This window comes from Schistocerca americana, chromosome X (assembly GCF_021461395.2).
Source record: "Schistocerca americana isolate TAMUIC-IGC-003095 chromosome X, iqSchAmer2.1, whole genome shotgun sequence".
Classification (NCBI taxonomy): Eukaryota; Metazoa; Arthropoda; class Insecta; order Orthoptera; family Acrididae; genus Schistocerca; species Schistocerca americana.
The window spans coordinates 292,391,537-292,418,696 of NC_060130.1; the positions used below are offsets into that span (position 1 = coordinate 292,391,537).

The following is a 27,160-nucleotide window of genomic DNA, read 5'->3' on the forward strand; positions in this document are numbered from 1 at the left end:
GAGAAAGAGCTTCTTTAGCAGATCGTCTACAGAAAACACTTTTGTACTAAATTTCCTTGTATATTTGTTCTTTTTTAACACAATGAATAGCCTTTCAATTTACAAGGATATTAAGCATAACTAAACTAAATATATTAATTTTAAGTACATAAATTGAACTGTTTAAAAATATATGATTTTATAATTAATCATTGAATGCTTCAAGGAATAAAATAAAATAAAATTTAAAAAAAGAAAATTATGTAAGCAATGGGAATTAAACCCAAGCCAGAGAATTGTCAGTTAGCATGCATGACAACTTGGCTACTCCTCAAGAATCTCTCACACATTATGCTTGCATAATATGCCATGTGCACTATCAAAGAAAATCACTGATCTCATGCTGCAAACAATGTAGCACTTATAGTGGCACACTGTGGATGATGCTTGACTGCAGTTTTGAGGGTTGTCTTGTTGAAAGACTGTCTTTAGGAAGTGTCTGAACTGAAGGAGAGTGAGAACCACTTCATCCCTCCTTTGAGACTAGGAAGTGTGTCATGGTCAGATTGTTGGCTTGATTTACTTCTGCTTGTCATTTGTCACTTCCTGCCATCTTCTCCCCCCTTGTTACCAATGACACTACAGCCTGTGGGAGGGAGATGTTATGATAAATCATAATGTTTTAGTAACACACTTCCTTCACTGCTCTCTCAACTGCCTCATTTTCCTCTATTGTAACATGTCCAAGTATCTGCCTTTTTAGGAGGACAGTGATCTCCGCCATATGAGCCAACTTATCTGCTGGATACACAGCACTATGTGAGGCTAAACAGACAAAATACCCCCACCTACCTTGAAATCTCATTTGCTCCATTGTCTTCTTGGTTAGCTACAGTTCTGCACAGTACTCTGAAAAGTAGCATGATAGGCAGGTTTTAAGGATACAATGAGGGAAAATAATACCATTCTTGATATAACCCCTTGCTTAGCCCATCAGTATAAATTGATACATGTTTGCAGTACTCAGGTAAAATGCTGTTAAAAGCTTTAAAAAAAAAAAGAGCAGTTCAAGTTTTGTCTGGACCTGACAACCATCCACAAATTATATATGTTGCATCTCAGTTTAAGAACAGGAATGTCTGTTACACCACACTCCTCTTGTTATTCCTTTGCTCCGGCAGAAAATTGCTTAGTTGTTTGGAGTTGTTAAACATCCACTGTGTGGAGTGTTCAGGTCCAGTACCAACAATGGAAAATTTGGGCATATATCTCACTTTGCATGCCACAGTGTGAGGAGAACTTTTGGGTGACATGAGATGGCTCACCAGCCTCTGAACAACTACATACTGAGACTGGTTTAGTAGGACCCTGTGGATCATCCCAGCCCACATGTTGGCCAATGTCTTTAAGTAGAAAAGGCTAGCTGATCTGTACACTATGCAGCCATAGTCTAGTAATGTGTGAACAAAGGTTTTCTGAAATGTGAGCAATCTAAAAAAAAAGTTCTTTCCATTAACACACAAAGATTTGTAGTACCATCATATAGGGACACTTTAGATAAAGGGCATGTGAGAGCCGAGATGTGATCCAAGAATTATTTTATGGAATTTTTTTTCCAGTGGTGTAGAGTAGCCTATTCTTGCTGTTAAGTGTTCACTTTTCTGGAAGAATACAAAATGTGTGTGGTACTCTTATAACAAACATACACAACCTATGAACTGCTCCAGTTTAAGGGCCAAAATCTGCCTGATAACAAATTCCAAAGTCATATAATTAATTTCTTCTTTGTGTGATTTTTATACTTTTTGTAAAAGTGTATTCATTTAGCAGAAAAAGTATAGAGTGAACAGCTCACAATTAAAACAACTGTAGTTTCTTAGATTGTCCTGTCACAGTTTAACAATCAACAGTGCTCCTCAGAATACATGCACACAGAGAGAGCAAGAGAGAGAGTTTAACAATCAACAGTGCTCCTCAGAATACATGCACACAGAGAGAGCAAGAGAGAGAGAGAGAGAGAGAGACAAACAATGTAATAACTACATATCTGGAAATATCATTTCTGCCATATATGCAGGGAAACTGAAAAAGTTTCTTGAGGGTTACTGCTTCTGCAAGTGAATATCCAAAGATCAACAATGTATTAAACTTTTCTCAATTTTATTTCAAATAGATTTACATATTATGTTTTCAAAATAATCCTTTTCACATGAATGAGTTCTGTGGAATGTACACATATAAGCACACACCAATAAAATTGTTATTCCAATGTAGAATCATTTCCTACGCAGTCCTGTGCTACATGGAGATCTTGTGCATACATTTTTTGGACACATATGCTGTTATTTTTTAGTAAAAGTTTGTTGTGAGGGACCAGCTGAAATAAAAAGGTCATCTAAGCAACTGAAATCTTATACTTTGCAAATATGTAACAAATGTAATGTACGTGACATATGTCGGTCTTAAACATCCTTCAAGTTTGCAATGTGGCTGCTTGAGACTACACTGAACTGTCCTGAATACTACAGAATTACATAAATAATGATGACATGTCTACATTTTAGCACACACTTCCCTTTTTAAGTTCCAGAAAGAACTAAATCAGTATATTCAAATATGCCGATGCTTTCAATAAACTTAAATGTGAAAACAATAGTATCACTTTTTATGAATATATGGCCAGTATTACTGCAGTAGGTACATGTGACTGTACCAGCACAAACAGATTGGATATCTGGTAAAATACCATGTGGTGAAGCAAGTGTTGGATTTGTCTCCAAACCTCACTAAACTGAATCCTTTAAAAAGAGTAGAATGGAAGAATACTAAAACTTTAAGTAGAGTGGTGTATATTCTATGTGACAGATTTCAGAAACTGTCAAAGTTACAAAAATAAAACTGATAGTTAAGCTTGCTGCAAATGATTTATCCTTTGCAATGGGAAGCTCAAGGTGATTTCAGTGGACTTGTTTTAGAAATCAACAAAATAAATTTTGAACTAAAATATGATCAAACCACCACACAGTTTCTGAGATGTTTTTGTAATAAATACTTAGTGATACTTTGGAGATAATATTATCCTGAAGAGTTTTGGCATGGTTGAAGTAATCATTGCAATATCGTACTAATTCATCAAAAAATCTAAACTACATAAATTAATCAGTTTTTCATGTATGCTTTGCAATGACTTAATCCAAGAATTCTTTTTGAGAAAAGAAGTTTTACTGAACTTTTACATTATGAAAGGCTTCAAGAGATTCATTCACACACAAAATGAGTGAGTTCGAAATCAGTTTTCAGCACCTTTGAGATCCATTTGGGCAAATATAAAATACCTAAATTGTTCAGATTTCCTTGGTTGAAGTAAAGTGTGCTGATTTCATGTGCTAAGAATTATCAGTATATATTGCCTTTGAAAACAACTTTATGAGTAAAGGTATTAAAACAGGTACTTTTATTTTCACATCCGCAAACTTTTTAAACACAGCATGAATGTATTAACATCCACTTCCTCTTTAAGTATAAATTAAATGCCTTTTTCCTTTATCTACATTAATGTATTTTGTATATTTTACCAATCTTTTTTGTTGACTACAAAACTTTGTATACACTGAAAATATCTGGTTGAGCTTCATGCATGAACTCCCATCTGTTAGTAAATTTACCAAATTTGTTTAGTAGTTAAGCGAAACATAATTTTATGTCAACATGGTCTTAGATACATGACCTCACTTACTGTTCATCGCTATGTCACAAAATCCATTAATATATTTAACTTGAACTCCATCATATTTTGTACCAGCAATTATCTAAATAAAATATTTTGATAAAATTTAAGTTACAAAAATTATATGCTCTTTACATTAATGATACACTGAAAAATGTAATTTAACAATATAATTTTACTTCTGAGATTACATTTTTCTGGAGGAATATATAAAAGACGGTTACACTGTAACAATAACAAAATAAATACCTTATAAATTGTCATGGAATAATATTACATACCATTTCCATTTGCTGGAGTGAAGTACTTAATGTTTACAATACAGTGAAATCTCATAAAGCTATCACATTCAGGGACTGGCTTAAAATATTGTCATATAAAATATTTAAAAATTTGTAGTCTAGATGGAATAATTACAATATTGTAACTTTCCTAGAATACCAATAGTGTTATAAAATGCACCAATTACAGCAGTTACAGCTATGTTACATAAATATGCCCTAAATAACAACAGCAAATATACAGCAGCACATTTTGAATGCACTTAAAAATATAGTAACATAAATTTGGTATTCTATTACATAGAATAGTGATGCAAAAATGTAGCTTTTTTAAACAAATATCTGGATTACTAAACTGCATTGGTGTTCTTATGACAGTACTGGACTGGGTGCTATTTTATGCAGATTAGAAAAAAAACACACACGCATGTGCAAAATGAATAATTTACTTAATTTTGTCAGTCCCTTAGTTTCTGCAGTAAAGTTGCATTTATACAGTGTGTGCTGATTATGAGAATTATTTTGGCCCTGTGATGTTTCATTCAGTATGACCAAAACTGAGGTACAGCAAAAATTTTTGTCAGAGAGAAAATAAAATACTTTAAAATATACAGTCCAAACTTTTTTTTTACATAAGAAGATGGAACATAAGCAGATAAGCACTGTAACATATCTGCATTAAAAAAAACCACCCACACATTTCTTCTATCTGAAAATGTTCACAAGTCTCTAAATGCAAATAAAATGGATATGGTTTATCTTTGTAATCAATTTTCTGAATTCCACATTCCAATGTAGTGAAAGAAATTACAGATAAATCAACCAATCACTGAGATTTCACTGCAGTAAAATCCTTTCAGGATACACCGCAGATTTCATCTGGAATACAATACACGGTATTTTTGAAACATACATTAAACAATCGGCAGTGTCAAACTCATTGCCCCTGGTACCAACAAAAGTCTGTAAACAACAACTAAACTTGTTCTAGCTTACATTACAAAAATTACACACATAAAAATAAAACTGGAAAATAACCTACATATAAATGCACAAATTCACCTTGTGCTGACACTTACTTGTGCTTACACTACTCTTCGGAATATATTTTCACAAATGTATGACTCATGAGCGCACATCAAACTGCAATGGATGACTTAATTTTGTAGTCACCAAATGAATGTCAGAGAGACATTGTCAGTAGCTGACCTAATACAAACTTCAGAATAGCTGTTTATTATCTGAGCTTCTGATAGTGAAAATCACCTTCTGAATAAATAAAATTAAAAAAGGATAAAGTTTGTTTTAATACCTTTATAAGAGAAAGAATAATGTTTGGAATATTAAAATACGGGGATGGGGGGGAGGAGGAATATTCAGCAGTGCATGCACACCATCATATACTTATTTCTGTTATGCAGCCAGTGGATTCAAATTTCTGAACTACATGCAGCTGTTAACTCAACTGCAATATAGTGATAGAAAAAGTTCTCTCTCTAATTTGCTCTAATATTTTTCTACAAAGATGCAATGAAAGTACCTACAACAAATATGTCATGTGCTGTCTCTCATATCAGTTTGTCAGTAATACTCTCAACACTTCATTGTATAACAGTACTGGATATTTTTATTTCTTTGTTCCACAAAAAGTAAATATACTTTCTCAGTTAGCAAACATCAAGTTAAGACTCTTTAATTTCCATAATCAGTAAACAGTTTCACGAACTCCACTAACAGTAAAATTTACATGAATTTAAAGTTATTTTCAAACACATGAAAATTATTTCAGTCTCACAATGTTTAAGAAAAAAGCCTGCACAAGTTATAATTGACTTGGTAGATTATATTTATTAATTTACAACAGAATTAAAATAGCAGAAGAAGAATGAAAATTGAAAATTCAAACAGGAAATGGCTGGGCACTAACCAGATTCTTCAATATTGTATCAAATTTGTATCAAATTACTGGATGAAATGATCAAACTTCTTTGATGACAGACTACCTTTCCCAGTATTGGCAAATAATCATGCAGCATTAAGCAATGTCATAGTTCTCTGAAACAGCAGTCTTTCTACATCAATTACTTTTTATTTGCACAGCAATCGGCATAGCATGTTTTGGCAGCAGAGCACCCTCTTCTTCTGTTCAAATAATTTGTTATGGCATGGATTTTTCTGAAATATTACGTTTTTGGTGTTTGACATTTATGTAATAATTGCAGCTAGAACATGTTTCTTAAACTAAAAATGTACACGGAACTAAGTCCATGTAGACAATCAAGGATAGAAGTATGCTACCAAAATATGTTGTGCCAATTTATTTGATGATTAAAAAGTGAGTTCAGCATAATTTGCATAGTATATTAAAGAGGTTTTTAAGTCACATTTGGGCTTCTGTACACACTACTCGACAGAGAGAGAAAAAGAAGTAGTTATATTTACAAGAGAATGTGGGTTTAATTCTTTCTCAAGCACAGAAACCTTTTTTTTTTTTTTTAAAAGATAATTTCAGGCTGCTGTATGAAAAGATTCAATATGTTCCAGAAATGTGAATACTGTACAGTTTGTTCATTTGCTTTCAAAATATTGAAAATTTTCATCATAACGGCTTTCTTAAAACTTCAGAGAGCTCCATGTAATATTCAACAATCTTCACAGATTAGTAAAATGAAGAATTGGCATCAAAAATATCAAAAAATTAAATATTTATTTTCTGTTTTATTCATTTGTCTTTATGCAGTAATCAAGGTTAAGGACTGGGCAGAACAACCTCTCAAAAACATTTACAAAAATTATAATTTTTGTTGTAACTTTACAAGATTTTAGAATGTTTGTATGTTATCATATGAAATATGAAGAGGTTTATCTGGTTTTAGAAAGTAATGCACTAAAATAAACAACAGATCTCTTTTTTTCTAACTGTGCTGTACAGTATTCCTTTCATGGGCTGTGCATGGAGCAATGTTTTTATTGAATTATGCTGTATGATTATTTGCAGCAGTAAATACTGACATATCTTGTTAATTTAATGATAGTATCTGATCACACTTCACATGTACAATTGTACCATTAACTATTCAACAACAGTGCATCCAATTGTGAAACTGGAGCTCCCCCTATCTTTCATTTCAAACTTTTTGTGCTGTATTCTTCCACATTTTTCTATAAAACTGAAGATAATATGAATTAATATTTGAACACTTTCTGCTCATACATATAATTATGGAGATCTGTCATAGCCTCTCTAAAAGGTACATTGAACAACCCTGTAATGTACCAGTATGTATTCTGGAATGCTATAATGATGTGGAATGGATAATTTAGAGCATATATAAGCACCACTGAGGAACAGAAAAACAAATAACCAGCCATGCCAAACTGTCTCAGCCAACACCATACAAACAAGGAGCATCTCTTGTGATGAACTGTGTAGTCAGACATCACTGACAAGAAACTACAAATAAAATATGCTAGTATCTTGCACAAATTGAACGTCCATCAATTCTGTGAAAGTTGCAAACTATTGCTCAAAATACGTGTTAACATGCTACACAATCCATGCAGCCCATGTCATTTTTCTGTTGAAATAATACTCTTATCAGAGGTATTTTCATACGAGTTCTCTTGTTAATAGGTGTATGAAATGTTGACAACACAAACATTGCAGCTGCCAGGAGCTAAAAATGGTCACAGGATTCCAAGTTTCATGTCACAAACTGAGATGCACATTGGGGTTTGAAAGAAATTTAATTTATAAAAACATGTTTTAAGAAATATTTACTTCATTCTTACAAATCTGTATTCAGAACAATCATAAGGTTAAGTAATGGTATTTCATGTTATCTCGAAAGTAACAATTTATCATATTTTGAAGTGTATCTCTTGTGTAATGGGTCTCAAATCCAGAAAAGCAAAAAATATGCACAGCTATCCTTAATAGGAAGATATATCTAAATTCTGATGGTGATAACAACACTGTCAGAACTGCCATTAAGATATTTTCAAATAGCAATCCATTTACTGCACAATTACAAACAATGAATATTCAAGTAGAGCTTTCACAATTTTTGTTTTAAATGAGGAAAAACACATAAACCATATATTTTACTCCCATGTGTTGATGCTGTATTTCAGGCTTTACTCTCAAAGACATATGTAATGTCACTGCATGAATATTACAGCAAGCAACACACTTTACAATAAATTACTACTAACTTGCTGTCCAATCAAGTAAACCACTTTATGTCAGAAATGTACAAATTTCTGATTTGCTGTCACTGCTTCCCTTTAAAGTACCAGTCACAACCCGAACAGAAAATATAAAATTACATTTAAAAAAGTTAAATGCCTACTCAAATAAAGAAAAATTACTCACCGGGAAATCTAAAAATGGCACAAGAGCCAGTAAATAAGTAACAGGCCTTGAAAGATATCCATACAGTAAATTGGAGAATTGTTTACAATGCCAATGTTCCCCCAAACAAGAAAGGGAGAAAGTACCACTTATGTAAGTGTTGAAGCTCCTGGATTAACAAGCCTCATCTTAGTAGAAACGTTATATATAGAACCAGTAATCTCAATTCCAAAACTAATAGGTATTACACTTCAATGATTGTTAATTAATCTGATTATCCCCACAGTCCTTGCTTTGTTTACAACTAACACATTGAAATCACACTAAGATAAATTTAGATTTTTTTCCATTGACCAACCTCTTCCTTTAAATCATACTCTACATCATAAAACACAAAGGATTTTCGAACCCCTAACATGTATGTACATTAATCACTTTCTTATTGGTAATGAATGGTATAAAGACAGTGAGAGGTTTAAATTTCAGGTAAGTACATTTCCCATGTGTCATTGTAAAATTGGAGTACAACTCAAAAACTATACAATCATTTACAAAACTTTCAATTAAAGATTTGCGACAAAATTATTCCAAGTGCTAAGCAACAATGTATCTGGTAGATTACAATACAACCAACCTTCTGTGATGCAGTAGTGACATGGTCTATCTTCCATACGAATACATTTAAGGAAAGTAGAGTACATGACCATCGAGTTTGAGCTACAAATTGCTAAATGCAACAACTAAAAGTCTTCCTCATTTTCTGTTCATCCTCACTTTTATTTCTCTAATTCAGCAATCATCTGTTCCCATGAGTCAAGCATTGGCTTAAGTATTGTGCCACAGGCGCCACTTAAATGACCTATGTCCTAATGGAACTGGTTGGCCACTTCCTTTCTCCACCCATGATAATGAAGCAGAGCTTTGCAAGTTTTACACAAACCCTGAAATGTCATAGTAAACTAAATTACAATAATTACACAATTATACACAGGACTGCGTGTCCTCAAGAGGTCATGCGCATGCCCACCTGCCAAACACACACACACACACACACACACACACACACACACACACACAGAGAGAGAGAGAGAGAGAGAGAGAGAGAGAGAGAGACTCTTGAGCTGATAACTGTAATGAGGTCGGTTGGTTGGTTGGTCGGTTGGTTTGGGGAAGGAGACCAGACAGCGTGGTCATCGGTCTCATCGGATTAGGAAAGGATGGGGAAGGAAGTCGGCCGTGCCCTTTCAGAGGAACCATCCCGGCATTTGCCTGGACTGATTTAGGGAAATCACGGAAAACCTAAATCAGGATGGCCGGATGCGGGATTGAACCGTCGTCCTTCCGAATGCGAGTCCAGTGTCTAACCACTGCGCCACCTCGCTCGGTTACTGTAATGAGGAAAAGGATATTGAAACTCTTGGATGGAATCACGAATTTAGGAAAATAAACAAATGTATCTCCAGAAATGGTGCATGAGTGCAGATTCAGTTGTGATGAGAAACCTGAATGAGAAGAATGACAGGAATCAGTTAAAGAAAATGATACTGTAACATGAGAAACAATTCCTCTCATTTAGGCTGAGTGGAAAGAGACTTTTCAGAGACCTTGAGCAACCTTTCTGTTGAAGTTTGCTACATATGTCAGTGCTGCCATGGTGTTAGCTATTGAAAGAGTAAACAAAATATCACTGACATACTGCATGTTTTGCTTCTAATTTCAACTGTTGCCAGTGAGTTATGGAAGAGAGATTCTACGATAAACAAATAATAAAGAGCCATAATCACCCAATATGAAGCTAATTATAGAGGGAACAATTAAATACAAAAATAAAAAATGAAAAACTTGCAAAACATGTTAAGAACATGTTGGAGATCTGATTTCATTGTTGGAGATCTGATTTCATACCAATCTGCAGGTTTCCAAAACCAAATTACATATCAGATTGATTATGTAGAATAAAAAACACAAGGGTCCCATCCCAATATGCAACTCAGTTATTTCAATTACAACAGAAAAATAGTCTTCACAGAACTTCTACTTACTAATGCCCATATCTACTTTATCAAATCTTGAGCTTTGGAAAATGAAACTTCTTTACTTTTGAGGTACACAGATGAAATAATGAAGATGTACAAGTAAGATTGTGACAAAGGCATGAATAAGTTAACACACTATGTACAGGTAAGAACAAGTCAAATTTCAACAACAACCATGAGGACCTTCTTGCTATCACCTGCATTCTTTCTGGTCTTCCTACGGTTACTATACGACCCTTGTACCTCACCCTCGAGCGGATGAATCTTCTGTATACTGTAGTCAATGTCTCAAACTTACTTCCTTTTCCTGTGGAAGAGGGTTTGTTTCCCAAAGCTCAAGGTTCAGATTCCTTTCTGAGCAGATCTGTTGCTGAGCAGATCTGTAGCCTCTATTTTCATATTCACTTTTAAGGAATGTGGCTTTTTAATATTCAGTTCCTATTTTTTGTATTATATATGAACTTTTTAAGCATTCTGTGGCATATGACATTCCTCCAGCATACACTGTATTCCATCTACTCCCAATGGCTTTGACAGTAAATGTCCAACTTTACAATTTTCTCTTTATACATTGTTGCCTAATTAACCAAAAAAGATAAGAAAAATATATCGTAATAATTTTCTATCATTGTGCAGATTTTACTTGACATGCAGAGACAACACATAACACATTCTGAATGAAAGGGTCATGATTTTAGGAACAATAATCGGAAGTCTTATCCAGCATCCAGCCTTTGTCACCACTTACGTTGGACTAGCGTGTATAGCATCCACAATCCAACTTAGTTTTCATTCAGACTGTCCCTGGCACTGGACATATGGCACATACTTCCTGGCTCTTTTCTACTCTCTACTAAAACATTTATTTACTTAATTTAGCCACTACTATAGGAGGGACATGGTCAGCATATCCACAGCCCACATTACAGAAGAATGTACTTCAGTTGCCACGTTCCTTTGGCTCCAGACATTACTTGTGAGGATCTGTTTCAGTTTTATAACATTGGTACAGACTTTGAAGTCTCTGCCCCTGCTGTGCTCTGCAACTAATGAACTTCTCCACTGCAAATATGGCCACTGCTCAAACATTCAGCAAACAGGTTGCACTGCTGTAAAATTCATTCATCTAATCACAAGTACTACAGTTCAAAATCATTAAAAAATTAGATGAGTGACACAATTTATACAGCAGTCCTGATACGCAAAAAAAGAAAGAAAGAAAGAAAGAATAGACAAACAGGAAGAAAAAGAAGTAATCATCATCACTGCTTTAAAACTCTTAGTTCATAAAAAATATGAGTATTAAATGACTTACATAATTAAAAAAATGGTGGATATTAAGTCTCCCAAGTCCATAAATGAAATTGCATATCATCATAAAACGAGCATATCCTGTACAGAAGTTATACATAAAAATACTTTCAATGTAACTCCACAGGAAGTTTTCCACAGTATGGCACTAGTGATGAGGACTGGCTGTTTCTGATCACAACTCTGATGAGTAATCTCTGTACTACTTCTTCTCCTATACATGCTGACATTACCAAAATTCTGCACTACCCACAAAAGTGTACAAATTCCACATCTTTTAAGAACAAAATTTTAAAACGAAATACTATCACCGAGAAGTAGACATTTGTTGCATTATGTATTTTGTAGCAACACACTCTGGTGAACTTCCGATTCATATAAAGAAAGGTTGACACTTCTACTATGATAACAGTGATGATACAATAATAATAATTAATAATAGTAATATAATAATAATAATAATAATAATAATAATAATACTATTTAGCAAAAGTAATGCACAATATTTAATTTAGTCAAAAAGAATAAAACTATTTAATTCATAAATATCACTACTTCAGTGTATTTTATATGTAACAAAATTTTAGCACACACATGTTCACGCTCTGCTCTATGTCTACAACTGTATATTTACCGATAAGGCAAAGCTGTCTACATCTGTCTGGGCCCTATGTTGCACTGTGAATGTTCATCATACTGAACAAGTACTAGCATATCAGCAATTATTCATGTAATGGAAAAAATAAAAAAAATATATAGGCAAACAAATCTCATGTGTTTGGTCATAATTACTGGTACATAACAAATGTTACATGCCTGATGGAAAATGTTCTGGTCTTGCTACGACTTGCTTACTGGCCTTAATATAACTGCTTTCACTCGGGGTACCTACATCCACAAAAGGATGTTTGGCTGTATGCTTTACATACACATACAAACATAGAGATGCATGTCATCCATCACTTTTCTTAAAAAATAAAGCATGCAAAGCACTGCTCTGCAACTGCAGGTTACTGCTCATAGTGTCTTAAGTCTTCAAAAGTCTTCTCTTTTCTTTAATTAGGACCATCACAAAGTCTTTTAAAAACTACTACTCTTTTTCAGGTTCAATAAACGATTTTAGCTGTCTTCCAACCAATGATATGGAGGTTAATACAGTATATTTCTGTGATAGTTGCGCACATATTACTTCACATTTATTAAACTAAACATGAAGCTTTTTCAGTTTGCACACGTAATTCACAAAGACTGAGCACCATCTCACTCTGACAGCTTCAGAAAAAATTCACATATCATAACTTGTGAAAGAGATGTGCTTCAACCAAAATCATAGTGCAAACCCTTCAGCATCCACCTCTGCTACTGCGGCTGGGTTGGGTTGTGTGGTAGAGGTGGGCCCTGAAATAATATGTATAACTGTTAGTATCATCATTATTCACACACACACACACACACACACACACACACACACACACACACACAAAATATATATATTATGAACGTCTTTACAGTTGATAACTAATGGAAGTGGAAAATCCATGATATGTTTAATGAACAGAAGATCATAATACTGGAAAAGCAGCATAATGCAGATAGTATAATGAGCACTACATTATGTCACCAAGGAGCTGATGACAGAGCAAGGGAGAAGAATAGAAAAAGACTAGTGGAATGCTGCCTAAAAGATAAAAATAAATGTGAAATGTATTTTTAAAAAATTGTTTCTCTATGACCACAAGAATAGAGAGTAGCATTAAGTGGGAGAAAGGATGAATGGGATGTGGAAAGGGGCAACCAGTAATACATGTAATGGTGTTGTCATTCAAGTCATTCAAGACTCTGTTAGTAGTATCATGAATGAGTTGTAGAGCTGCCTACAGCACTAGTATTTCCACAAATGAAAGGCTAGAGACACTGTATCTTCATGAGTAACTTATTACGTGTACTGCATAAGTTCTCAAAACTGGTAAGGTGAACAGAAAATGAACATGCTGAGTAAGACTCGGGGTGATGTCAGGTGGGGGAAGAAAGACAATCATTATTCTAACCACGTAATCTACATAGAATTTCAATCGTTCCTATACCTCTGTCTGGCACTGCTAACAGAATATGAGAAAAATAATATGACCAGTTCTGTTAAACTGTTTTAAGTTTTCAGTCAAGAAAAGACTTAAAGACTTAAAAACATGGGTCTGTACTCACAGGCATAGTAGGGAATGACGTCTGCGTTAAATGGGGTCCGGGATGACCCAAATGGTGACTCGACAGCTTGGGACCATCCTCAGCCTTTTCTTCTTCTCTTCTTTTCAGACATGCAGCCTTGGGATTCAGATTTCGTTCTGGACAAAATTAAATGCTGTAAGTGCTAAATCTCATTTTCTGGAGCATATTCACTTATTAATGGTAAAGCCAAACAAACATTACCACTGTTACCAGGAAAATGGCTACTGCTTTACACTATTTAAAATTAATTAAATGACAATTGTTAGTAAAACATAACACAATTGTTGCACAGGGAAGGCCAGGATAAAAATGAAACTCTTAATAATATTTTAATTTACTCTGCCTTAGCAAACAATAAAGTCAACTCTTCACAGTTTAATTTCATTGGACACTAGCCATTCATCCACACATTCCAATAAAACAGGTGATTTCTCCTAGCACAGACTCCAACTTTGGCTTTTACCCTGATATTCACCATTAGCAGAAGAAAGAGCATCTAGAAATAAGCACCTTGCTTTTGCAGTCTGTCAGTCATTAAAACTGCCTTCATTTTGATTTCATGGACCCCAGTAAAAAGGATAACACTAAAGACCAATGCATACAGATTAGAATACAGCTAATAACTCTTCCTGGTACACTATAAGTTTATGAGAAGCTGATTTAAACTTTCATAACAACTGAAATCCATACATTGGTCAGCAGCTGCAGTCAGATCTCTCTCTATATTTCATACACAGTGCTGTACCAACTGACACTTCACTGTTTAACCATTTTACTGCCAAATACGATCTGATCGTGATCCAGATTTTCGGCAAAAAATGCCAGTAACGATCTGATCGTGATGCCCTTCTCATTCTTTTTTTTCTGCACTTGAAGGCAAAGCTGTTAGTATTTCCTAGCCAAGACACAGAAGGAAGGTCGAAGGCACAGCATATCGATCTTCTTTTCAATTGTCAGTGTGATATTTCGAGTAAAATAAACTTCTCTGGTGTTGTTTATTTACCGAGTATTTCGCAGCAGCACTGCATCGTCAAGTAAGAAGTTGCGGTTCGATACGAGTGATTTGGGCAATAATATGATAAGTAGTGAAAGTGAAGATGAATTTGCAGGATTTGCAGAAAGTGAATCGGATTGTGAGAGGTCTGGTGGAGAAGAGGATTCGTCATTTTCTTCTTCAAGTGACGATTGTGCGTCAGCAACAGTCCATCTTCAAAAATACCATTAATACCCCCCATAAAGTATTATGCACCTAAGATACTGGGCTCACACTACCTGCCAAGCAGCATCAACATTATGTACAATTTTCACAAAGCAGGATGCAAACAAAAAGGTAAAATTAAAATGATAACTTCTCACCCATTTCTTCATTTAAATACATGAAGAATTTAGTTTGTTTCTGGCAGACAACACTGCATCCGCTGTTACGAACTTGCAGGAATGAGTTGCTGGACAGTGTTACTGGAATGCAGAACTAACTGCTCGAAAAGTTCATGTAATTATTGCAAAATTGAGGTATGAGCTTGTCAGAAACAAAAACATGCCAACCTGTGTGGACTCAGCAGTAACCACTACCAGTTTAAAATCACCATCCAGCATTTGTAACTCTACATATTGTGTATATCTACATCTATACTTTTCAAGCTGCTGTGAAGGCAAGTTGACAGAAAACATAAACAATCCACAGAAAGTGTGAAAAGTAAGTTAAGGGAGGTAATTAGGAGGATGACTATTGGAAGCAATAAAGGATAGATCAGGTAAAAGAAAATCTGCATAAAGTCTGGCAGAAAGTTGCTGCAGTTGAATTTATTTGCGAAAATGAATATATTTCATTGCATACTAAGATTAATACTGAAAGTTAAAACTGTTTACAATGTGTAAAGGATATGTGTGACAATGGTGAAACAGTAGAATCAGCTCACTAAGCATAGTGAGACTGTAGAAAGTAAACTGCATAAGCATCATAACAGATTGTGTAACATAGAAAACAACATCAGAATTGGCACTAACAGTGTGGAATGTAATTTGGTGACTAAATTATCTGAAGTAGCTTACATTACAAAAGGAAAATTTTTACTTTTGATCTGTCTGGAAGTTTACATCCAAAAGAACAATGGAATGATTTTGAAAATGTGTTGCATACATTATGGAGTGATGAAACAATCACTTTCATTATGTCAAAACTTTTGGGTGAAGCCAGAATAGGATGAGTGACAGCTACAGAGCGGTACAATACACTACAAATATTTAAGGAAGATTTTCTTGAAGAATATTGGGGTGGGCAGGAAATTTAATCCAAAAGAAGAGTGTAAAGAGATTCACTTTGAAGTGGGTCATGAATCTGTTGTATTAAACAAATAAACTGGAACCTGAGGAACATATCATCGGGTTTGATTGAAAGTTGCCTACGGATTGGCATCACAAACTCATTGTTGCTCCCACAGATGACATTAATAAATTTATTGGTTATGTGAGAAGGGTTGGAAAGGTAATGGAGGAAGTCGAACAGGCCAACAGAAATTTTAGGTCCCAGGGGAATGCTTAAACTGTAAAAATGTTGACATAAACAGAATGGGCACGGTCTGAAATAAGAGTGGAAGGGGAGTAAGGAGCTGGTACAATGCTACGGCAAATCGAAAAACTAACAGAGTGCAAGTCCCTGTGTATAGATAGTGCTCATAAATATGTGGCAACAATGATCTACATAACAGGCAGCAGATATGGGTAGGAGTTGGAAATGAGACAGAGTACAGGAAATTACAAGTTTCTAGCATTTACAGCATGAGTAATAGTAGTCTGAGCTCACTAGCTACTCCTTTTGTATACAAACACAAGGATTTGGAATTTCAAAATGGAGAACTGAAGGGATACAATGGATGTAAATGAGATTAATAAAGTTAAAATATGAACATTTAATGGTGGCTTGGAGGAGTTTTAAATAGAAGCTGGTAAAGTGAACACTGTAGCACAGATAATTTGTTACATTATTTGGTTGAAAAGATGCAGAGTCTGACAAACAAGAAAGCATGTACAGTGAAACAGACGAGGAATCTCATCAGGAAGAAAGAAGAGCACAGAGAATAAAGTACTGTGAGAACTAGAGAAGGGAAACGTGAGGGAAGTGTTGGAGGCAGTTAAGGAGGATTTATTTGTGGTAAAGGGGCATATGCAGATATGGGATGACCACAATGGAACACAGCCAATTAGTGGAAGTGAATCTGAGGAGATTCAGAGAGAGAAGATAATTTAAGTGCTTTATTTGTAATTAGTGGAGAAATTGACTAACATAAAAAGGGTGAATAGTGAGAGCTAATACATCCCGTCCGGGCACCTACCCATACCGACCACTTGTCCAGGACCCAGTACCAAGCAGGGGCCGTCCTGTCAGCTGTATAACAGAAACCAGGTCAAACCAGTAGCCACCAGAAGGTTCAGATACACCGCCGGAGGTTATGGCGTACACGAAATAGTTTATTACGCATAGACATGTGACTGAAAATAGTGTTCTGAGTATTCTGCCACAGGCAGTCCATTTAAGGCAAAAAAAGGACAGTCTTCACAGAGTAAGCCACTGGACCAGGTGCCAAGGCCAACAGCTCTTCCACAGTCAGTGGTTTAGTATGGTGCATCCACGAAGATATACGGCAGTCCTCCACCAGCTACGCCACCCAGTCATCTTAACAAGGAACCGCAAGGTCCTGGGCCATTATCAGTCGATGTGTGGCCTACAATGCCATATCAACATTTGGACTTGTAATTAATACTGTTTGTTAACTTTAGCTATGCTGAAATCTAAATCCTCTCACCCATTGTGGACCTTGACTATCAATGATTAGTTAGTATTGTTTCTTAATTAGCCCTTCAGCCTGCAGGCCACCACCACTGGAAGGGACTTGTACTTACTTGCAGCAAACAACCTTTCTTTCTTTTAACAAGTTTGTTTCCATGGCCATCCTCCACAGCAAGCACAGAGATATTTGTTTTGTAATAAAAACTGCCTTTTCTTGCTGTGCTGTATTTTACTTCACTCAGATGAGATCTGCCTTTTCACTCTTTTAAGGTACCTTCAGTGGGATCCATAATGATACAGTTTTGGTTTGATATGTGTTATTTGTAGATTATAAAACAATTCACATATCATTTCTTATGTAAATAAGTGGTTATTTACAGTTCTTCCCTCTTTTGGTGTCATCTACATTTCCTTTCGTCTGGTAAGATGCTGGAGGTCGCACTACCACTTCATTTACAAAAAATGAGCTTTTTTTATGTTCCAAACTCTAGACATGGAGAAGGCTTTGAGATGGGAAACTGTGCACATTTTACCAATGAATGTGAAGTCAATAATAGTGGGGAAAAGACTGGACAGCCAGTACTCAATATTTTGGCAAAGGTGAAGAAGTGCAGTGTATAGCTGACAGTGACAGTGATCTTTATGCTTTTAGTCAGAAATTGTTAGATGCTTTAACTAAAATGGGAGCATTGATGATAATGCCCATTTTAGTCATTAAAATAATTGTTGCCACCTGTTAAACACAAAATAATGGTGCCTATTAAACCCCGTATAACAACTTTTTTATAATTCTGGGTTTGAATGTTGATATGTTAATGGTTGTAGACTTTTTTCCATTAGTATAAAAGGATGTTGGATTTTAATGAAGACTCTGATTTTGGAAGTACATGGATATAATGTAATGGTACTCTTTTCAAGAAAAAAGAAACTGATGAGAGAAAAGCGATAGTATTCCTATAATGCACTGTAGGAAATGGAAAAATTGGAAGAGTATAATGATTGTGGTGAGCAAATGGGGTTGGATTCAGAGGATTTAATGGCAGTGCCAAATAAAATAAGAGGAAAATGTGGCATAATTTCATGAATCAACTAGGAGCTGGGGTAACATCAACAGCAAGACCATTATACACAGGGCACATGGATAGGGAAATGATGGGGAAGAAAACCGGTTGTGTTATTCTAAAAGGAATCATCCTGATATTTACCTTAAGTAATTTAAGAAAACCAAGGTAAACTTAAAACTATGCAAGTTTTTGGATCCTCTGGGTGAAAAAAATATGACTGCAAAATTTATAAAAAGATCATTATTGATTAGGGCAACGCAGTTGCCCAAAAACTACCGAGACAATGGGAAAACAGAGGCATTTCTAGTAGGAATTCTTTGAACATCAACCAAATTTGCTGAATTTGACACCCTCTGAATTCCATCTGTTACCATATCTGAAGACATTTATGGCCACAAAATTTGTTGAATCAAATGAAGTACTTATATCCAGGGCCAAGCTGTGAGGGGCACCAGGGAAACAACTGTAAGATTTCTACACAGGACTTGGCTGCTTGGGGCGTCAAGCCATATCACAAGTAGCAGCAAAAACTGACATAGATGAAAAAAATTAAGAAAAGGGTGGTGGGGGGGTGGAGGGTGAATGATTAAGTCACTTGTGTGGAAAATGTTCTCATAGTAGTGGCAAGTGGATACTCTCAAGAGCTTTCAGACCTACACCTCAAGGACTGAATGTCCATACTGATTAAATACTGTACTAAAAAACACACAACCGAGCATTCAGTGATGCAATGCAGGCTTTCACAGATAGTATTCTTCAATGTAAAAACACTGTTTTTCGCTGCTGGGATGGATGAGAGGTGGGCAGGGTGGAGGGACAAATTCAAAAGCCAAGGTTTTATGTTTAATATCTTGTCCACGTGCCTATCTTCTGCTTCTTCGATACAGTGAGTAATCGTCTTTCTTCAGACCATTGTTTAAAAATGACACGTAGGAATATTTGTTTATATAATACAGGTAGGCATAATTTAATTGCTGATCTGTAATTTTTTTGTCAAAGTTAGTTTACTTCTCTAGTAAAATGTGTTGCACCTCTGAAAAATTACAGGAATACATGACAAGGAATGTGGTGACTTACTACCTCTGTTGCCTAAACTACTCTGCTTTTACACTGTCAGCACATTATAAACAAAGTTTAGTCATTTTTTCCACTGAAGCACTGCTTGCATCCACATTCAACAGCAAACAGCTTCCTCTACACTAATGACAACATCATACCTCGTACTTGCTGCTCAAGATTCATTATCACTTCAACTGCCATATTGAGGATGCCCAATTTTGTCTGTGGTTTGTCGGTCTTCAGATGTGTCATGCACATCCGTCCCAACTCCTTAAGAGCTTCATTTATGTCCCGGATACGTATCCTAAAAACATTATTAATGAAAACATGTCTTTTATAAAAATGAACACATGAATAACTATGAAGTCTGTAACACTGTTTCTGCAATTTTGTGGTACAAAGTACATTATGTCAGCAGGAAAATGACCATACACACTAAAATACACAAATATAATTAGCTAATAACTTCTATTTGTATGACTCAAAGTGTTCACCTGTATGTAAAAAGTAGACAGACACAATTAAATAAGTAAGAAGATTATTTGTTAATAGTTTATTTGATACTTATGTACATTGACTGTAAGCACCACCATTGAGTCACTACTACTACTACTATTACTATTACTATTACTAATATTATTACCACCACCACCAAGTTTAGGCACAAAATATTTATATACTACTGGTAATATCACATATATTTTGCCTGTTTTGAAATGTTTTATTTTATTTTTGTGGAGCAATGTATAATACATCTTCTAGAGTACTCGAGTACACTAAAATTCATAAAAATGTAATAACGGAAAACGTAGTTTGCCTATAACACACAACAATACATTACATTAGTTCAACTCAACAAGATAATCAATATGAACACAGCTTTTTACATGTGAAGGACGCTATGGGGCTCATTCAGTGCAATTTGCTTGTTTGTGGTCTGCTTCAAGAAATTGAAAAAAAAAATCTTTTACTGTGATTCAAAAATATTTTGTGCTACACAAAAATTTTGACTGCCACATAATTTAATTTATTTATTCACACATATATTGCACATATTACAGATAAAATAGGACTTGAAAAATCTCATTTGTGCCTCATAAATGAGAAGCGATATCCATGTAGTACAACTGACACTACAAAAATAGTCCACGCATATTGATGTACACAAAACACAGAGCAATCATTGGGAGTGATACCTGTAAGGAAAATTAAATACAGAAACAGAATGATACAATGCAAAACTGATGTGCTGGTATACTTTGTTTTTACTGGCTTGTGAGAAAGTAGGAGTTGCGTAACTGTTAGCACTGAGCTAACTTGAAAATTAAAGATGGATCAACAGGATAGGATTTTGAGTAGAAAAGTATCACAAATCAAATAAAAATTAACCTTCACAATGTACTGAACTCAGACTGAAATCAGTATCTTTGTTTTTGCATGTGGCAGTATTGATCCAACAAAAAATTGTAACACATTACCATGATGAACCGCAGCAAATAACAAAACTTTAGACAACATTGACTGTATGCTTTGAGATTTATTTAATGTCAATACAGAAAGAAAGAGATGAGAAGGTGCCACCAAAATTCATATTTATACTGTCAGTCTTTGTTCAGATGTAACATTACTATACTTTTTGGTTTTTAAAACGAAAAATCTTGCCAGAAATTCTGAAATTAAATTCGTGTGATTTCACAATGTAATAGAAGAACTACACCCAAATTAACTCCTGTTGAGTCAATATAATTTGTATGGGAGCATTATGCAGGTGTCTCGTTCTAACTGAGAAAGATGTTTATTCTAGTGTTGCATTATAGACTGCATATATGATTAAACAATGACAAAAAATTGTTTTTGCTTCATTTTGCTCACAGATAAAACAATAAAGAGTTCTGTTATTCCATTTTTTCCATGACTGCAGCTTCAACTGTATTTTTATACTGAAATGAGAGAAAATCCAACTTCAGTATCAATACGTGCAGAACTGAAGCAGAACTTTCCTAAAGAAAAGTTATTTAATCTTTGGTTTTTTCTTTATGTCAGTTTTGTTTGCATTCCACCCTGGCTAACTTTCCTATTTAATCTCTGAGAATGGTCCAGAACCTTCTGCTCAGATTTATGTTTGTTGCATACCTAGAATATTTCATCACATAGAATAAAACAAAATAAAATATAAGGAACATTTAAACACAGAGCACAATTATTGGGCACAAACTGATCCTTCCAGTAGTTTATATATTGAGGTTACAAAAGTCATGGGACAGCTATATGCACATACACAGATGATGGTAGTATTGAGTACACAAGGTATAAAAGGGCAGTGCATTGGTGTAGCTGTCATTTGTACTAAGGTGATTCGTGTGAAAAAGTTTCCGGCCTGATTATGGCCACATGATGGGAATTAACAGACTTTGAATGCAGAATGATAGCTGGAGCTAGCCGCATGGGACATTCCACTTTGAAAATCATTAAGGAATTCAATATTTCAAGATCCACTGTGTCAAGAGTGTGCTGAGAATACCACATTTTGGATATTACCTCTCACCACAGACAACACAGTGGCTGACAGCCTTCACTTAATGACCAACAGCAGTGGCATTTGTATAGACTTGTCAGAGGTAACAGGCAAGCAACACTGCATGAAATAACTGCAGAAATCGATGTGTGATGTACAATGAATGTATCCATTATGACAATGCAATGAAATTTGGTGTTAATAGGCTATGGCAGCACGACTGATGTGAATGCCTTTGCTAACAGCGCAACATCACTGAAGTGCATCTCAGACTTGTGACCATATCGGTTGGACCCTAGGCAACTGGGAAACAGAGGCCTGGTCAGATGAGTTCCCACTTTCAGTTGGTAAGACCTGATCGTAGGGTTCGAGTGTAGCAAAGACCCCATGAAGCCATGGACCCAAGTTGTCAAAAAGGCACTGTGCAAGCTAGTGGTGGCTTCATAATGGTGTGAGGCATGTTTACATGGAATGGGATGGATCCTCTGGTCCAACTGAACCAATCATTGTCTGTAAACAGTTACGTTCAGCTACTTGGAGACCATCTGCAGCCATTCATGGGCTTCATGTTCCCAAACATCATCATGTCACCAGGCCACGATTGTTCGTGATTGGTTTGAAGAACATTTTGGACAATTTGAGCCAATGATTTGGCCACCTAGATCACCCCATTGCACATTTATGGGACATAATCGGGAAGTCAGTTCGTGCACAAAACTCTGCAACAGCAACAGTTTCGCAGTTATGGATGGCTCTAGAGGCAACAAAGCTCAGTATTTCTGCAGGGGACTTCCAACGAGTCCACGCCACATTGAGTTGCAGCACTACATTGGGCAAAATGAGGTCCAACATGATATTAGGAGGTAGTCTATGACATCTGTCAGCTGAGTGTAATGAGCAGTTGTAATTAAAATTGTCTATTATATGAAGCTCAAACAACTATAAAGACACACAAAACATTTAGAGTAAACACACTCCAATTTGTGACATGGCCTGTAAAAACGAGGAGGAAAGGAAATACATGAATCCTTAACACACAAAAAAGAACACAAGCAAATAACTACAGCTAAATTTTACTCTTACTGTAATATTTGTTAACATTATCAGTGCAGTTTAACAATCAGGAATCTGGCATGAAGAGAATGTGAGACATAATTAAACACGAGCAACTTAGCAGCTATATGGAAGGCAACCATCACCATATTTACAATCTATCATCAACTTTGGGCACATGACAGGAGAAAGCGTTTGCATGTGATTGTACAAGCTCACCTTTCCCTTGCATTGTTGGCTTGTCTCCTCTCCTTTTCTCTAGCTGCTTTTGTATCAGGGTCCTCTTCCTCATCGGCACTCGAACAACGGTGGGAGAAAAACACATATCAGTATGACTCCTCAGTTAAGAAAATTTCGATTTCAGTCAGTAACAGAAGTAATGGACTAATATGTAATAGTCCCTCCACTGTGTCACTGAATTGTTTAAGGAAGGAGAGAAAGAGAGGATGAGAGAGTATTGGGTGCTCTTCTAACTTTGAATGTATTTGATGTGTAGAAATCTTTTCCAGAAACAAATTGCAGAAAAATGTCCCAAAACCAATTAGACTTAACAACAACAACATGGAAGTATTGAAAAGTTTAAATAATGTCTTTGTACAATTGTTCTAACTGTCAGACTACACGTTTGGAAAGAACGTTTTATATATCAGAATATTAAATAAATACCCAAATAAGAGTTTTTGTTATACAGTACTGACTTATTTACCTTTTCAAACCAGAAATTAATAAATATGCCAGACAGAAAGGCTGCAATATTTCACGCTAGACTATCTTTCACATTATAAGTCTTGATTTTCAACAGATGACTGACTGCCTTTCAACATATACTTTCACATAAAACAGTCATACTACTATGAGAATAAAAACTGATACAAAGAACTTTATGAATGCCAAGCCTACATTAAGGATGATGCTTTTGCCAGTTAACATGGATCTAAACTGAAAAGGGGATGGAGATTCTGAATGGAAACGGTGTGGTGAACAACTCAATGCTGATAAAGATGGGAGAAACAAGATACAGAGAAGAAAGTATCATGAAATTCTCGATACACAGAGAGCATTGAAAAGCAAAACATTGGCTAATAAAGAATATAGCAAACATGACTGCTACACTCAATAACTGTGAACATGAACTTAGCATGAAAGCTAAACAATTTTCTGTGATTAGTAAGAGCCTGACTGTTGTCCAGCATCTTTTTTTTACTAGTAATCTATCCACAGAAACATATAACATTACAACAACATTCTAGATTCTGATATATTTTTGTTTCTTTCCTTACTATTTTCCTCTCTACACTCTGAAATATTTTGGATATGATACCCAGCATCCTTGGCCACTCCTCCCCATCCATCCAAGCCTTGTTTTTTATTTTTTAGTCTGGTAGCTAAAATTCTGCTTCCTATTTAATTTCTCTCACATGCAGCATACATACTTTATCCTCTATTCTCTCCCCAAGCTGCTTTCTGTATGATCTTGCACTGGGTGGTGACATAGGCTCCTTCTCCATATTCTATGAGTCTCTCACTTTTTCTGCTCAATAAATGATAATTCTCCTTGCTCTATTCCCATGTGTACACTTAATTGATATTTCAAACCAGGGTACCACATGACAAAGCATAATACTCAATTCATGGCCACAAAGGTGTACATGTTCAAACCATGAAGACAGCTTTTCAAACTAGGAATACTGCTTTTGAAATTCTCCAGATCAAAGTCAAAGTTATAATGATGTACAAAGATTGTGTCTGCTCAGTTCTTCATTTATGACTTAATTCTTATCAAATGTGATGGTTTATCTTTCGAACTGCTTGCTTTATTTTGCCTGCTTTGAAATCATTATTGAAAGAAATAACAACCACAGCTGCATATTACATAGTCCAAAAGCTACACTCAAATAAATTCTTGGTTTTACTCTTTACTTTCAGACTGTGAGTAATTCATTGACAGAATAATACTAACATACTCTAAGACAGATTACGTTCATTGTCATTATTCACACCATCCAAAGAGATAGAAAACATTTCTTGTCCTTAGTGTACAATGCTAACAGTTTTTTTATTTATTTATTTTTTTATTTTTTTTATTTTTGTTTTCTTTAAAGGGGGATCTAGGACCCCTTGGAATCATGTACGAAGATATTTCTTTAAAAAATTTCAAGTAAACAATATGTAAGCCAAAATTACAGACAAACACTATATTTATGGCCTGATACTATCTATTATGTTTATGAAATGAACACTTTTCACATGAGTAGCATTTACATAATATTGTAGAAGTTGGAATAATCACAGCAGAACTGACATATATTCAATCACAAAGAACAACTATAAGATCTTAAGCTCACAAATTTAGAAACAATTCATATATTGAGTAGGCAAAGAAGACATGCAAGGGTAATGGAATAAAGAAAAGATTCTATACAGAACCCTGACAAGAAAATCCAGAGTTTGGATTGGATTTTCCTTTTAATCATCAGCACTACAAATTTTCTTTTTCTTTTCCAATTTCTCTTCTGTCTTGTCCTCATGAAGAACAGACAGACTGAAAAGTTCTGAAAACTTGAGAGCTTACATTTGTATGTGTCTTGGCCTTGCTCTCACTGCATCTCTTTCTGAAGTTGTACATAGGTGGTACTCATATGTTTAAGAGTGTTAATGTCACAAATAAAATAGATAAGAACAGGCCGCAGATACCACGGTTTTAAAAAATTGAAGGAGAAGACTGATCTGTTGATGTCTCTTCAAATTTCAAACTTATCTTCTACCCTCTGTACCACAGGGCATGAACAGTGAGCTTCTGAGAGTGAATGCTCAAGATTTTCAAAGCTGGTGTCTGTAAACCACTATTTTTTTTTTAAATTTATACCTGCAACTTTCTTCATGTCATATGTGCTAGTTTATATTTAATGTTTTCTGTCATCACTGGAAATATATTTGTTCCAATAAAATAATACAAATGTGGTATTTTTCTTTTTTAAAAATGAAGCACAAAGAAGGAGGAGGGAGGAAAGGCTCACTTCTCTCAGTCATCAAGTCATTCAAAAGTATATGTAGAAGTTTGCATGCCACTTATCTCTTTCCAGATTTGAGACTCAATCCCAATTTTATATTCACTTAGGGCTGACCAATATTTCATCTGGAGTGGTTCAGAGAAGATCAGGAAGAAATGAGCAATAATGGGTTTTCTGGGGACATAACGATGCACAGTTCTAAATAATAGTTTTAGACTCACCATGGTAAGTAAAGCTATTTAAGTTATTTAGGTTGTTTCCCAAAATATTCTAGGAACAAATGTAGGGGGATAATGCTTTTTCCCATCATACTGCTCCCTCAGCTGGGACTGAGTAGTCTATTGTCAAGACATCTATTACATTTTTCAAGTGTTTTAAAAATGTTGCTCATTAAATTGACTAATGATTTTAGACTGGACTTCACATGAAAGAAGAAATGGTATGAATGAGCCTATGTGACTGACTTGTTTGTTGTCATTTCTCTGTGGTACACATTTTTTTAAGTTCTGGAGATCTTGTGAGGAGCTTCCCTTAGCATGTGTATTTATAGATATATAAAGGAAAAATGGTTGTTCATGCTCTGAATGGTTATAATGCTACTCCTCTCACTCAGCAGCACAAGTCATTTCCCCTGCACAAAGATATTTAGTAGTGACGTGTACAAAGTATGACCCACTCAGATAGCTGAGCACATTAAAGCACCTGCTTCCATGATGCAGGGAGATACGGTGGCCCCGGATCAAATCCACCTTCGAGATTA

The 27,160-nt window shown here is 35.3% G+C and overlaps 1 protein-coding gene across 1 annotated transcript in view; it reads right to left on the bottom strand.

Annotated features, from left to right (window-relative positions):
- Positions 1–9,612: 9,612 nt before the first annotated feature.
- LOC124556532 (transcription factor 12) overlaps positions 9,613–27,160 on the bottom strand; it is a 732,435-nt gene continuing 714,887 nt past the window's right edge. Inside the window, exons 13-16 of the mRNA XM_047130486.1 lie at positions 23,609–23,695; positions 19,980–20,125; positions 13,891–14,027; positions 9,613–13,086 (exon numbers count right to left, since the gene is read on the bottom strand). Of these exons, the coding sequence (XP_046986442.1) occupies positions 13,048–13,086; positions 13,891–14,027; positions 19,980–20,125; positions 23,609–23,695 (409 nt within the window). The 3' untranslated portion in view covers positions 9,613–13,047. The remainder of the gene's footprint in view (positions 13,087–13,890; positions 14,028–19,979; positions 20,126–23,608; positions 23,696–27,160) is intronic.